Source organism: Nicotiana tomentosiformis, chromosome 7 (genome assembly GCF_000390325.3).
Source record: "Nicotiana tomentosiformis chromosome 7, ASM39032v3, whole genome shotgun sequence".
Classification (NCBI taxonomy): domain Eukaryota; kingdom Viridiplantae; phylum Streptophyta; class Magnoliopsida; order Solanales; family Solanaceae; genus Nicotiana; species Nicotiana tomentosiformis.
In genome coordinates, this window is record NC_090818.1 from 58348710 (window position 1) to 58362639 (window position 13930).

The 13930-nt window shown below is 32.1% G+C and overlaps 1 protein-coding gene across 1 annotated transcript; it reads left to right on the forward strand.

Annotated features, from left to right (window-relative positions):
- The first annotated feature begins 3365 nt into the window (after positions 1-3365).
- LOC104109179 (potassium channel AKT2/3-like) lies at positions 3366-13165 on the forward strand. The gene is made up of 11 exons (XM_009618408.3): positions 3366-4540; positions 5011-5229; positions 9299-9457; positions 9734-9791; positions 9912-10229; positions 10309-10548; positions 10639-10956; positions 11045-11233; positions 12068-12143; positions 12239-12802; positions 12944-13165. The coding sequence occupies exons 1-11, from the start codon at positions 4269-4271 to the stop codon at positions 13072-13074; spliced, it is 2544 nt and encodes an 847-aa protein (XP_009616703.1). The 5' UTR covers positions 3366-4268; the 3' UTR covers positions 13075-13165.
- The last annotated feature ends 765 nt before the right edge of the window (positions 13166-13930 follow it).

A 13930-nucleotide genomic window follows, 5' to 3' on the forward strand; every position in this document is an offset into this window, starting at 1 on the left:
GTTGTATTACAAAATGCATAAACTATTGTCAAAAAAATAATCATAGCAACAAAGATAGAAAAGTAGCAAAACTCGTTCATTCGTTATCTATAATGGACTTGAGGATCTTCTGAGCTCAAATCATCTTCAAAAATGGTGTTACTTGCCTTCTCATATCGAGTATGACTGCTACGAATATGTTAAAACCCTTTTATATGGCCATAAAGTTCTTCGGGACAAAAATACACTACAATTGAAATCGCCATAAATTAAGCTTGTGATACTACTAGAAACCCTAAAAAACTATCCAAAAATACTGACCAAAAGCCGACAAATTTGGTAAAAAATAGTAAGTAATATTTTCAATTCTTTTGACGAAACCAACCAAAATGCAGGAAAATTTTAATCACGAGCCAGAAAATTTATTTTTCAAGAAACCGACGGGAACTTATTAAAGTAAATTAAAAATTATATTTAGAAAACTGAAAATCTTTGGTAAAATCTTCGGTCAACTCACTTAAAAAGTTAATCGAATTATCGATTGATGCGATCAGTAATTTATTTTAAAAAATAAAACCGATCGATTCAGTAGGTTATTTTTGCTCAAAAATGCGGTTGAAGAATATGAAATGAAAAAATAAAAGTCTTCGATCAACAAGCATCAGCGATATTGATAGAATAGAACCTTGCCATGGGTAGACTTCGGTTCGAATATCAGGTGCATTTTAGTGGGCCTTCTAAAGAAAATAAGAGATTTTTACCTTCCTATACAAACTTTATTACTCTCCCTAATCAGGTTTTAACTTAATTACATGGCCATATACAATTTACCAATTATATACAAATTAATTTTAAATGAGTAACACATTATATTAGGAATTGAATAATGAATCAGTTATTTCCCATCCCTGTTCTCTCTCTCTCTCATGCCCTCTTTCTCTCTGTGTCTCTCTCTCTCCTGCGCTCTCTCTCTCTGTCTCTCTTCGTCTCTCATTCTCTATTCTTTCTCTATTTTTTCTTTCTCTGATGTTCTCTGCTTTTTATCCTTTCATGTTGTATATATTTTTAATGGAATTCATCAATAGATTTCAATCGTTTTACTATAGAGTTTTAACTTAGCAATTTTCTTTCATGTTGCACAATTGGTGATCAAATTAAAATTGTCAATTAATAAATTTTGAAGGTGTTTGACTCTCCACCATTGACAGCCATTAAAAAGTTTTGAAGGTTTGAATTCGAATTTGGATTTTTAAAAACCATTATTTCTTTGGATTGGGTGTTGTTGCAAACGATTGGAAATATTGTTTGGAGTTTATATCTCAATTTTGAGGGTATTTGGTGAACATTAAATTTCATTTTGGCCGAATTTCAGATTGAAACTCGTCGAAGAAGAAGAAGAAGAAGAAGAAGAAGAAGAAGAAGAAGAAGAAGAAGACATGACATACAATATACTTACGAAATTGTAGTAAAGCTGTATTATAATTGTATTATGTTGTAGTTATATTTTTTTTTATTTGAATGTTATATGAAAGTTAAAAAATAGTTATATAATATATGAATCGTTGTATAAAATTTGTATTTAAGTTATCAATACTATCTTTTTACATAAAGTTATTGATATGTATCAAAATTATATTAAGAGAGAGTTTTGATTGGAACTTTAGAGAGGAAGAAGCACACACCACATACAAAATATATACAAACTATATACAAAATCATACAAAAGACATATTGTATAAAATTTGTATGAAAATTATATTTAAGTTGTATGATGTTGTAGTTGTATTTAACTGGGTAGAAATAATGTATCAAAGTTGTAGATAAGTTGTATATCATATAATTAGTTGTATGAAATTTATTTTTACTATGTATATTATTGTAGATATTTAAATTTGCATTAAATTTGTACGAATTTTATTTTTAATTTGTATGTTGATGTACCATACATTGTTCTTTTCTCAATTGATTTATTAAGGAAAGAAAAGTAGATAATGAATTCCAAATCGACTCATGTACACTGTTTCATATTTGTTTGAATGGAAAAAACTTGAATATTGATGGGAACTGAATGATTTTGGTGGAGAAATTTCGAATTTTACATTAAAAGCGCCATCGTCGTACTTCGGAAAAACTGAGTTTTATGTGAGATTTGAATTTTGTGTGAGAAATTAACTGGGTAGCATAGATTCCTGTTGGAAATACTAATACAAAGTTGAATCCGAAGTTTGGAGGCGATTGAATTTAATTTAAAATCTGCTAAAACTTTGAATCTGCTCAATTATGCTTTAAGTTGTATGATATTATATTTAAGTTGTATGATGTTGTAGTTGCAAGATCGGCAATCTAGGTCTACTTCTCCTAATAAAATTGGACCAAAGGAAAAAGAAGTTGGGCATGCAAATTCCAGTTACAACAAGGAAGTTGCTGGGATTTTGAATTGTTATGAGACCAGGTTGAATGGTGATGAATTGGGCAAATCTATAAAGACAAGTAGTGAGGAGGGCTTAATTGTTGTGTCACGCGATATTATTCCAAGTAGAGATAGAGAGTAGAGTTATTATTTCTAAAGTTAGTACGTAGAGTTTTCCTTTGCATCTAAATGTTCATAATTAGTAATTGACGTAAGTCTTCTCAATTGGTAATTGACCTTGTAAGAAAAGGAAAATACAACAAAGCGTCTAATACATTAATCATCTGAACCACACAAGAAATTCTTAACGATTTTATTGAACTTCCCTCCCTGTTCTAGTTGGAGTACACGAGAGACATTCTTAATGATTTCCAATCTAGCCTTCTCTCCTAGAAACCTGCAATTTATGAATCAAATAACAGTCATCTTAATAGGGGATTTTAGTTTTTCTATAGCTAATTACGGGCAGGAGGAGATTGGGGTTGCCAATGATAAGGAGATGTAACTGAGTAGGTGGCAGAGAACAGGGAAAGAAAAGAGGAGAGGAAAAAAAAAAAAAAAGATATAACTAAATCCCTTAATTTAATGCATTAATAATGAATTGTATATAATTTAAATGTAATCGTTATTTAGGGCGGGTAATATATAAAATTAGAATAATTTTGAAAAATAAGTTTTAAATATTATATATGAAGGAAAAAATCCCAAACAATAATGTTAATTTTTAGCCAATTAACCATCTGTTTCAATCGGACCGGCCTATTATACCGACCTGAATTATTTCGGCCTACCATTTTTGGTCATTTTTTGGTCGAGAAAGTCCTCTTTCAGTAGTGCGTGCCATAGAGCTGCCGTGCACGAATTAGGTGAGAAGTTTTTCCAGTTCTAATTTTTCTCGCACTATAGAGCTGTCATTCCCTATAACTTCACAATAAACTTCAACAAACTCAAGCAAAAATTCTTTTTAAGTCCCAATCGCGAAGGAGCTGCGCCGCAATAACCTGCGTACAAATCTTCCATTCAAACCCGATCTAAATCATCTCGTTTCTCACCAATGAACTCCTACACAATAAGATTACACCATTAAATTCAATTGGACATTCTTCCACCTTTAAATCACTAAATACACCAGAGTAGGGTAAAACACATGGAATTATATGCAAATGTAGCATATTATCAATAGTCTATAGAGATAAAGTCATTACATCGATCATCGAAGAGTGTTGTGTGATGCATTGTTGGGATCTAGTCAAAGGTTGGTCTTATAAGGTTTGAGTCCTTGAAATGAAGAATTTTTCTGTAGATCACCCCCTTAATAAATTCACCAGACACAAATTTAGATAGATCGAATCAATAAGTTAGGGATGCTATATGGTTAAATTTGAAGAGAAAAAGGGTCTCTTACATGTCAACAAGTTGTGTGTATCTTGTCTCATAGTCATACCCAAGTCCCCAACCCCGCACCCCACTTTTAGATTGGGTAAGCTGGAAAGGAAGAGGGCCCTCCATGCACAAATGTTCAAAATGGGCCAATTGCCAGACCAATCAATATATACGACATGATCTATCTGCATTATATTGGAGAGCGCTTTTCAGAATAAAAATCAATCAGTACAGGAACTTAGGCAATTAATTTCATAGACATCCATTCAAGGGTCACTATTCTCATATATGGATATGGACCACCAACAACAGTAGTTATGATCAGCTATAATTCCTTTCTTCCCCATACCATTTGCCTCCAACATGGTATCTGTTTTTTTTTTTTAACACAACAACACAACTCTCTATCTATCCTTCTCAATATATTGCCTCACAATAATTCAGCTAAGCATCATAACTAGAAACAAATACCTTTAGCTCATATCCCTTTGCTAATATGATGAATTTGGAACTGAAGTATTCATCTTATGGTTTCTATAATGGTTCCACAAACATGACTCCTGAAGATGGCGAGTATGACAAATCAAAAGTAGTTCCACATGCACGCAGTAAGGAAGATGATCACATGAGGGGTAAATCAGGTTTAGGAAATCTCAGTTTTTACAACCTGTCAAAACTCATTCTCCCTCCTTTAGGTTCCTCTGGTTATAACCAGAATCAGACTCTGCAGAAAGGCAACACTATTTCTCCTATGACTTCAAGATACAGGTAATTATATTAGTGAAAACAAATTAAAAGTGTACATCTGTTTCTTTCCCTTTGTTTAATTAGTGAAAACAAATTAAACGGATTATTAGATTAACATTAGTTTGTTACTAGAAGTACACGTCTTTATTCTCAAACTAACGAGCTTAATTAGGTGATATTCGTCATATTAGATTATCCTGATTAATATTCAGAAACAAGTAATTTCTGTAAATTCAGTGAACTGTCGTCCGAAAACGTCTTCCATATATAGGTCATCATGACCATACTTGGAGATAATTTGTTTGATAGATAAGTTTAAGTTTTATGCTAAAATAACTTATATGATCAGGAAGATAATTATATTACAGATATAATTATGATCACCATGACTGAAAGTCGTTGTAACTAACAAGTTATTATAAATTAAATTATATTGATGGTACGAAATTTTTTTTTTACTATCATTATATATAACTTCAATCTTTATGCAGGTGGTGGGAAACACTAATGGTGCTACTGGTGGCCTACTGTGCATGGGTATGTCCATTTGAGGTAGCGTTTATGAAGTCCAATACAAACAAGGAATTATACATCGCAGATAATATTGTCAATCTCTTTTTTGCGGCTGATATCATCTTGACATTCTTTGTTGCCTATATTGATCCAACCACTCAGCTTCTAGTTCGCGATCCAAGAAAAATTGCCACCAGGTTTTCTTTTCTTTTTCTTTTTCTTTCTTTGTGTTTGGTAAAGTGGAATTTTGTTTGTAGTCATATTTACTTTAGCATAAAAAGTTACAAATTCTTGAACTGGCGTTGATTATATGGGAAATATTCTATGTTAAGGTGGAGGAAATAATTATTTCCTTTTTTTTTTTGGGCAACCCCAATCAAATCCAAAAACGTTGTGTAGTACATGCTAATTTGTACTATTTGCTATCTTAATTTTTTTTCTTTTAAGAAAAAAAGAAAAAAAAATCCCATCATGCCATTGAGCCGAAAATCGTTAATTAGAAGTGTGAAGAAATTTTTGTTTTTCTTAACAAAAAGTAACAAAAGAGCAGTGAAAGAAGTTATTATCAGTCCAAAGCATCTTCCAATTGAAAACACCAACTTAGGTGGAAGCAAAATGACCAATCATAAATATATAATAATTTATTACAATAGAATCAATCTTATTCAAATATTCAAACAGAAATTAATATTAGAATCTATTTGATAAAAGTATAAAGTAACGTGACAATTCGAATTTGAAGAAGTAGTGATTCTCTTTTTATCGTCAATGAATATGTGATCATGGCGAATAGATTTGATCCTCTTCAAAGAATCTTTCCTCCACCCACCAAGGGATCGGGTTCGGGTGCAAAGAACCAACTCTTTTGTGGTATTAATAAAAGTAGCCTCCTAATTTATGTAGTTTTCATTTCCAAGATTTGGATATTCGAACAGTTATATCAATTATTCCCGTAATTATTGAGCAGGAATAATACGGCCCCTCACCTACTCAGAGACGGATCCAGGATTCGGGGTGTCAAGCTGATCGATTATCAACTTCGATTTGGGTTATTCATTTTTCGATTTATGTAGACAAATTGATAAAAAGAAAAAAATATACTAATTATGATTACTTGGCGCAAAGCATAAAATTTTCAAAAATATTCTAATATCATAAATATACATCATCCCTTAAATAAACAAAAGCAAAGTCAATGATAAATTAAAAAAGAAGAGAGTCTATTCACTGTAAACAAGAATATCGTGTGCCTTGTGCGTGTCACTTCAGTAAGCAAAAAGAAAAAAAAGAAAATTAGCGTTGACTGGCAATAGCAGGGCTTGAACTTTCACCAAAAGGCAACACTTTGCCTCTGGCAACTTGCCTGCTTCTATTACTAGGCGTAGCAATTCAATTCTTTATATTATTTTTTAAGTATATATATATATATATATATATATATATATATATATATATATATATATATATATATATATATATATAAAAAGCTTGGGAGTGGTTCTCTCAGGACTAAATAGATCCGCCCCGGAACCCACCCCACCCTACTCAACTCTCATTAGTTAACGGTAAAGGGAAAAAGAAAAAGGTAAGTTTAACTTAAAGAATTAATGTTATCAATTAATTTAAGTTGTCGTAACATGTTATCTTTCTTATTTTCAGGATATTAATTTTTTTTATACTGTCAATATATAAAAGTTAAACTCAAACAAAAAGATTGATTTTGGAATATAGCTTTTGCCTTTACGTAAGTGGAAAGGTAGTAGCATATATTGAAAAAGAAAATGGAGCAAACTATGGGTGTGTTTGATACGAAGGAAATTTCAATTTTTCTATGTTTTCTAGGCTTAAATATTTTGGAAAATATTTTCCTCGTGAACTTATTTTTCTGTAATTGAAGAAAAATATTTTCCCTATCAAAAGAAGGGAAAACATTTTCCAAAACTCTTTTTCAACCTTCCCCACCCTATTTCCCATCCCCACCAATCCACCCCCACACCCACCTCAACCCCAACCCTCCCCTACCCCCACCACCCCACCACCCTCCACCCCCACCCCCACTCCCACCCCCACCCCCACCCCCACCTTAAATAGAAATTTTAATAAGAGTACTTTTTTTTAATGTTATAGATAGAGTACTTTCTTTTTCATTTCAACAAAATGAGTATTTTCTTTTCATGACGTAAAAAAGTGTTTTATTTCATTTCAACAAGAAAAGTACTTTCTTTTCATGATCTATAAAATATATTTTCTTTCATTTCAATAAAATGTAGTAAAAAATATTTTCTTTCATTTCAACAAAAAAGTACTTTTTTTTTCATGATGTATAAGAAGTATTTTCTTTCATTTCAACAAAATAATGTAGTAAAAAGTATCTTCTTTCATTTCAACAAAAAAAGTACTTTCTTTTCATGATGTATAAGAAATATTTTCTTTCATTTCAACAAAATAATGCAATCAAAAGTATTTTCTTTCATCTCAACAAAAAAGTACTTTCTTTTTATGATGTATAAAAAGTATTTTCTTTCATTTCAATAAAATGATGTAATAAAAAGTATTTTCCTTCATTTCAACGATAAAAAGTATTTTTTTTATATGATGTATAAGAAGTATTTTCTTTCATTTCAACAAAAAAAAAAGTACTTTCTTTTCATGATGTATAAGAAGTATTTTCTTTCATTTCAACAAAATAATGCAATCAAAAGTATTTTCTTTCATCTCAACAAAAAAGTACTTTCTTTTTATGATGTATAAAAAGTATTTTCTTTTATTTCAACAAAATGATGTAATAAAAAGTATTTTCCTTCATTTCAACGATAAAAAGTATTTTTTTTTTCATGATGTATAAGAAGTATTTTCTTTCATTTCAACAAAAAAAAAAGTATTTTCTTTTCATGATGTATAAGAAGTATTTTCTTTCATTTCAACAAAATAATGCAATCAAAAGTATTTTCTTTCGTATCAACAAAAAAAGTATTTTCTTTTTATGATGTATAGAAAATATTTTCTTTCATTTCAACAAAATGATATAGTAAAAAGTATTTTCTTTCATTTCAACGATAAAAAATACTTTCTTTTCATGATGTATAAAAGTACTTTTTGTCATTTCAACAAAAAAAAGTACTTTCTTTTCATGATGCATAAGAAGTATTTTCTTTCATTTCAATAAAATAATGCAATCAAACGTATTTTCTTTCATTTCAACAAAAAAAGTACTTTCTTTTTATGATGTATAAAAAGTATTTTCTTTCATTTCAACAAAATGATGTAGTAAAAAGTATTTTCTTTCATTTCAACAATATAATGCAATAAAGAGTATTTTCTTTCATTTCAACAAAATAAAGTACTTTATTTTCATGATGTAAAAAATATTTTCTTTCATTTTAATAAAATGAGTACTTTCTTTTCATGTTGTAGAAAGAGTACATTTTTTTCAACAAAAAAAAAGTATTTTTGTTTTAGTTATGGAACATCAATTTCAACGTTGTTTTTACGTGAAAAAGTAAAGTAACATATTAGTTCCTTTGGATTTATGTGAATTTTTAAAAGAATAATTAAATTCTTGAAGAAAGTAAAGTCCTAAAAATATTGGGTATTTGGAGGGGAGGGGGAGGAGGGAAGAGCACGAGAAACATGGGAATTTGGGAGAAGGGGGTGAAGAGAGTAGTATAAAAAATTATTTTCTAAAAAATATTTTCTATTCTCTAACCAAATACTAGAAAATATTTTTCGGAAAAAGTTTTTCACTCACCAACCAAACAAGGGAAAATAAGTGATAAAACCACTCATTTTCCAGGAAAACATTTTCCATTGTACCAAACACACCCTATATTTTGTCCACTGATAAATCAGATTATTTTGAATGTTTGTTAATCAACTTTATTTAAATAGTTTACTTATAGAGCTAGTCAATGCATTGACCCAGTGGCTAATAACTTATGAGTCAACCCCTAAATTAGGGACAATTTGAGCTTATAATAGACTTTTAAAATTCTTATCTAAACTCGTCATTCAACAACACCAAAAAATACTACATACTCTATGGTTAAGAAACGCAAAAGCAATTTAATTTGCTTTTCTCATGTATTTAAATTTAATCATAAACAAAGCAACTATCTTACATGTTACTCGAAATTAGTATGTTTGGAGTATACATTAAGTGCTGAAAAACATTTCTAATCAGATTGTAGCACCAGAAAACTGCCCCGTTATTGATTATTATTAAAATGACACAGTAGTAATTTGTTTTGATGGTTAATTATGAAACAGATACCTATCAACATGGTTTCTAATGGATGTGGCATCCACCATTCCATTTGAGACTCTTTCCTTGTTGTTCAGTGGCAAACATCAAATTGGTGTTTCTTACTCCGTTTTAGGAATGCTCAGATTTTGGCGTCTTCGCAAGGTTAAGCAATTCTTTACCAGGTTTCACTTTCTTTACTTTCCTTTTTCTTTCTTAAGATTTCAAGTTATATATACTGACAGTGTATAAAACCGTGCACCATCGACGTTTATTAACATGTTATAATAAGGTGTTTGCTTTATTTTCCATGTTAACATATCATGTTTGTTATAATAAAATGGAGTACATGTTATTGCAAGTAACTTAACCGAATGGTATAAAAGTGTTAGTGCACAATACTTAAAGTTGTGTCTCCTAATTTTATATTAATTACACCTGTTCTATATGTCCATTGGCAGACTTGAAAAGGACATGAGATTCAGCTATTTTTGGGTCAGATGTGCAAGGCTTCTGTTTGTAAGTTTGCAGAAAAATAATATTTTGATCCAACTTGATGAAAAAAGTAAAGAATAATTTTCCTTACCAAAAAAAAGAAAAGAAAGATTTATGAATGAGTCCATGGCATGAAACATGCAGGTAACACTGTTTTCAGTGCACTGTGCTGGATGTCTGTACTACTTGTTAGCTGATAGAAATCCCCACAAAGGAAATACTTGGTTAGGATCTGTGAATCCAAATTTCAGAGAGACAAGCCTTTGGATTAGGTACATTTCTGCAATGTATTGGTCTATCACCACTATGACTACAGTTGGCTATGGTGATCTCCATGCTGTCAATACTGTGGAAATGATCTTCATCATTTTCTACATGCTCTTCAATCTTGGCCTCACTGCTTACATTATTGGTAACATGACCAATTTAGTCGTTGAAGGAACTCGTCGCACCATGGAATTTGTAAGCTCCTTTCCAATAAATGCATAGTGTATATGAGCTAAAGCATTCAATTGATTTGCATTGTCATTGTATTATGCAGAGAAATAGCATCCAATCAGCATCAAACTTTGTTTGTCGAAATCGCTTGCCCCCAAGACTGAAGGAGCAAATACTGGCTTACATGTGTTTAAGATTCAAGGCAGAGAGCTTAAACCAGCAGCAACTGATTGAACAACTTCCCAAGACGATATGCAAGAGTATCCGGCATCATTTATTTCTACCAACTGTTGAAAAGGTCTATCTTTTCAAGGGTGTCTCCAGGGAAATTCTCTTACACTTGGTAAGACAACATTATTTTATGCAATACACTAGAACGACGCGTTCAAAAATCTCTATTTCTGTTGTGTATCTAATCTTAGTGACTGCTTAGGTTGCAGATATGAAGGCCGAATATATACCCCCAAGGGAGGATGTTATAATGCAGAATGAATCGCCAGATGAGGTTTACATCATAGTGTCAGGGGAGGTGGAAATGATTGATAGTGAGATGAAGAATGAGCAGATTGTTTGGACATTGAAATCTGGGGACATGTTGGGAGAAGTTGGGGCATTTTGCTGTAGGCCTCAGAGCTATACGTATCGAACCAGGATACTTTCGCAACTCTTGAAGATAAGAACAACTTGTTTGATTGAAGCAATGAAGAGCAGGCAAGAAGATAATGTCACCATGATGAAGAACTTCCTTCAGGTTCTTCCTTTAGCTACTTAGAAGAGGTTCCAAATGTGTCATTTCATAGCTCAATCTTAATATTTTTCCTAAGCTGTGTTAATTGCAGCATCACAAGAAGTTCAAGGATTTAAGACTTGTAGACTTGTTCCTTGAAGTTGGGGAAGAAGATAGTGATCCGAACATGTCCATCAATTTGCTTACTGTTGCTAGTACAGGCAATGCTGCTTTTCTTGATGAGCTTCTCAAGGCAAGATTAGACCCTGATATTGGAGACTCTAAAGGAAGAACCCCACTGGTATGTTGTTGGTTTTTTAAAAGATTGGGCACCAAAAAGATTAAAAGTAGTGATTGAAAATGTCTCTCAATAATTTTATTAAGCATAACAACTTTATATATCTCAACTAACTTAAAATATCTCAACTAACTTAAATAATCTAATAGAAATTTAAAATTGAAATTCATCCTAAAAACTAAGCAACTTATTATGCTAAAAAAGTTACTGCAATTACTGAAAGCAACAAAATTTCAACATATGTCCCAAAAATCAACTTTAGTCTTATACGCTTCTACCAATGTACTAGTTGCTACAACAAAAATAACTACGCATTCAGAGGCGGATTCAGGATTTAAATCATATGAGTTCAATTTTAAGGTTTTTAACATTGAACCGATTATATTATTAAAGTTATGGGTTCATTATTAAAGTTATGGGTTCATATCTACTATTTTTGCAATTTTAATGAATTTTTACATATAAATTTTTACTTCGCATCGAAAGTTATGGGTTCAGTTGAACCCGTAGTCAGTGCACTACATCCGCCTCTGTACGCATCATTCTCAAACAAGTAGGGATCAGTGATATGAATTCTCGTTACTTGTGTAAGTTCCAATAATATGTAAGTTCTAATAATATCATCATCATAACCAAAATAAAGTATAAGCGAAAGTAAAAAATGATAAATATATATAAGTAATAGCGATAATAATAATATTGAAAGTTTTCTACCAAATCTAATGCCTATTCGGCTATTCCCAACAAGTAGGTATTGCCTATATAGAGTGACTTATATTTAGTACAAGTTGCTATAATAAGTATTTCAACATTTTATGTCTCTGCGCAATGAATCAGCATATAGCAGCATCGAAAGGGCACGAAGAAAGTGTAATGGTGCTTCTCAGACATGGATGTAACATACACTTGCAAGGTAGGACATCCTCCATTAATGGTCATTGTAAAACTTAGTGAATTGTTTGACAGGACAAGCGGTATCTAATATCTTGATTGTCTGATAAATGGCAGATGTAAATGGTAACACCGCATTATGGGAAGCTATAGCAGCAAAACACCATCCCATATTTGAAATTCTGTACCATTGGGCTTCCATATCTGATCCCTATGTTGCTGGCGACCTCTTATGTACAGCAGCTCGGAGGAATGATTTAACAATTATGAAGGAACTCCTTAAACATGGATTACTTGTTGACTCGAAAGATCGCCATGGATCAACTCCTATCCATGTTGCAATAGAAGAAAATCACGTAGAGATGGTAAAGCTTCTTCTAATAAACGGGGCTGAGATTGATGATACATTGAAATACAAGCTTTCATCAATGAACCTAAGTGAAATACTGCAAAAACGAGAAGTTGGGCATAGGATAATTGTATCCGATGCAACGGATGAATTTGATCATAAGTTGTGTGAACAAGAGCAGAAGTATGGCTTTGAAAGTTCTAAGGATCAATGTTCTTTTAGAGTTAGCATATACAGAGGTCATCCTGAGGTCAGGAGAAGAACTCATTGCAGTGAACCTGGGAGGTTAATTAGGCTTCCAAATTCACTTGAAGAACTCAAGAGCACTGCAGGTACTTTTTCAAATGAATTCCTCTATTTATTCTTATCCAGTTTATCTTTTCCTACTAGTTTCCAAAACTTGAGAGGGATCCATATTGTTTCAGCAATGGTAATCTAATACTCTGGGTGATTTATTTGTTTTTAATTTGCAGGTCAGAAGTTTGGATGTGATGCAAAAGATGCCCTGGTGACAGATGAACAAGGAGCAGAAATTGACTCTATTGAAGTCATAAGGGATAATGATAAGCTTTTTATAGTTGAAGATATAAACTCCATAATGTAGTATTACCTGTTCTACTTATTTTTAAGTCTCTGTATAATATATACAGAACTGGCCATCTATAAAATTCAAGAAAAGAAGTTTACCTCTTCCACTTCCCCACCTCCAAAAATAATGGACATCTGTCTCCTCCATCTTTCTGGTATATTGAATTAGTAGGTTGCTAAATCCTTTGATCAAGCCAAAATTGCCAGACTAAGCCCGGGGACAATTTCAAGCCATACAAGCACTATTCAAATGACACACTTTCTCATACTCCCCTGAGCAACCAAATCGGATGGTTGCTCCATATACACCTTTTCTGGAGATCACCATGAAGCACATTGTTGATAGACTGATATAAAGGCCAATGCTCAGAAGCTGCTAGACAAATGAACCAGCAGACGGAAGTGAGTTTGGCCATTGTGGAGAAGGTGTCTAAAGAATCCACTCTATGTTTGAGAATATCCTTTAGCCACAAGTCTTGCCTTAGGTTTTGCCATAGAGCCCTACGGATTAACTTTATACCAAATGTTATTTTCATCTAGAGTATGCATCTCTCAAGCATTGCATCATACTATTCACGATGGTCCAAGGCCTCCTTCACTATTTTAGGTATAGAGATAGAGTCTAGAGAACCAATCAAAGAACTAGACGCAAGAGATAAGTAGTCAAAAGAAATAAAAATAGCAATGGTCTAACGACTTAGCCGGTTGTTTTATGTATTTGAGCCTCGTTCCCCTATAATTAATACTTTTTTATGTATGTTTGTTGTTTTGTGACTTGCGTAGATAGTTAATTTGGCTTCAGGAAGGTTCGGAAGTGATTTTTGATACTTAGTGTCATTTTTGAAAGCTTAAGTTATAAGAGCTGGCCAAGG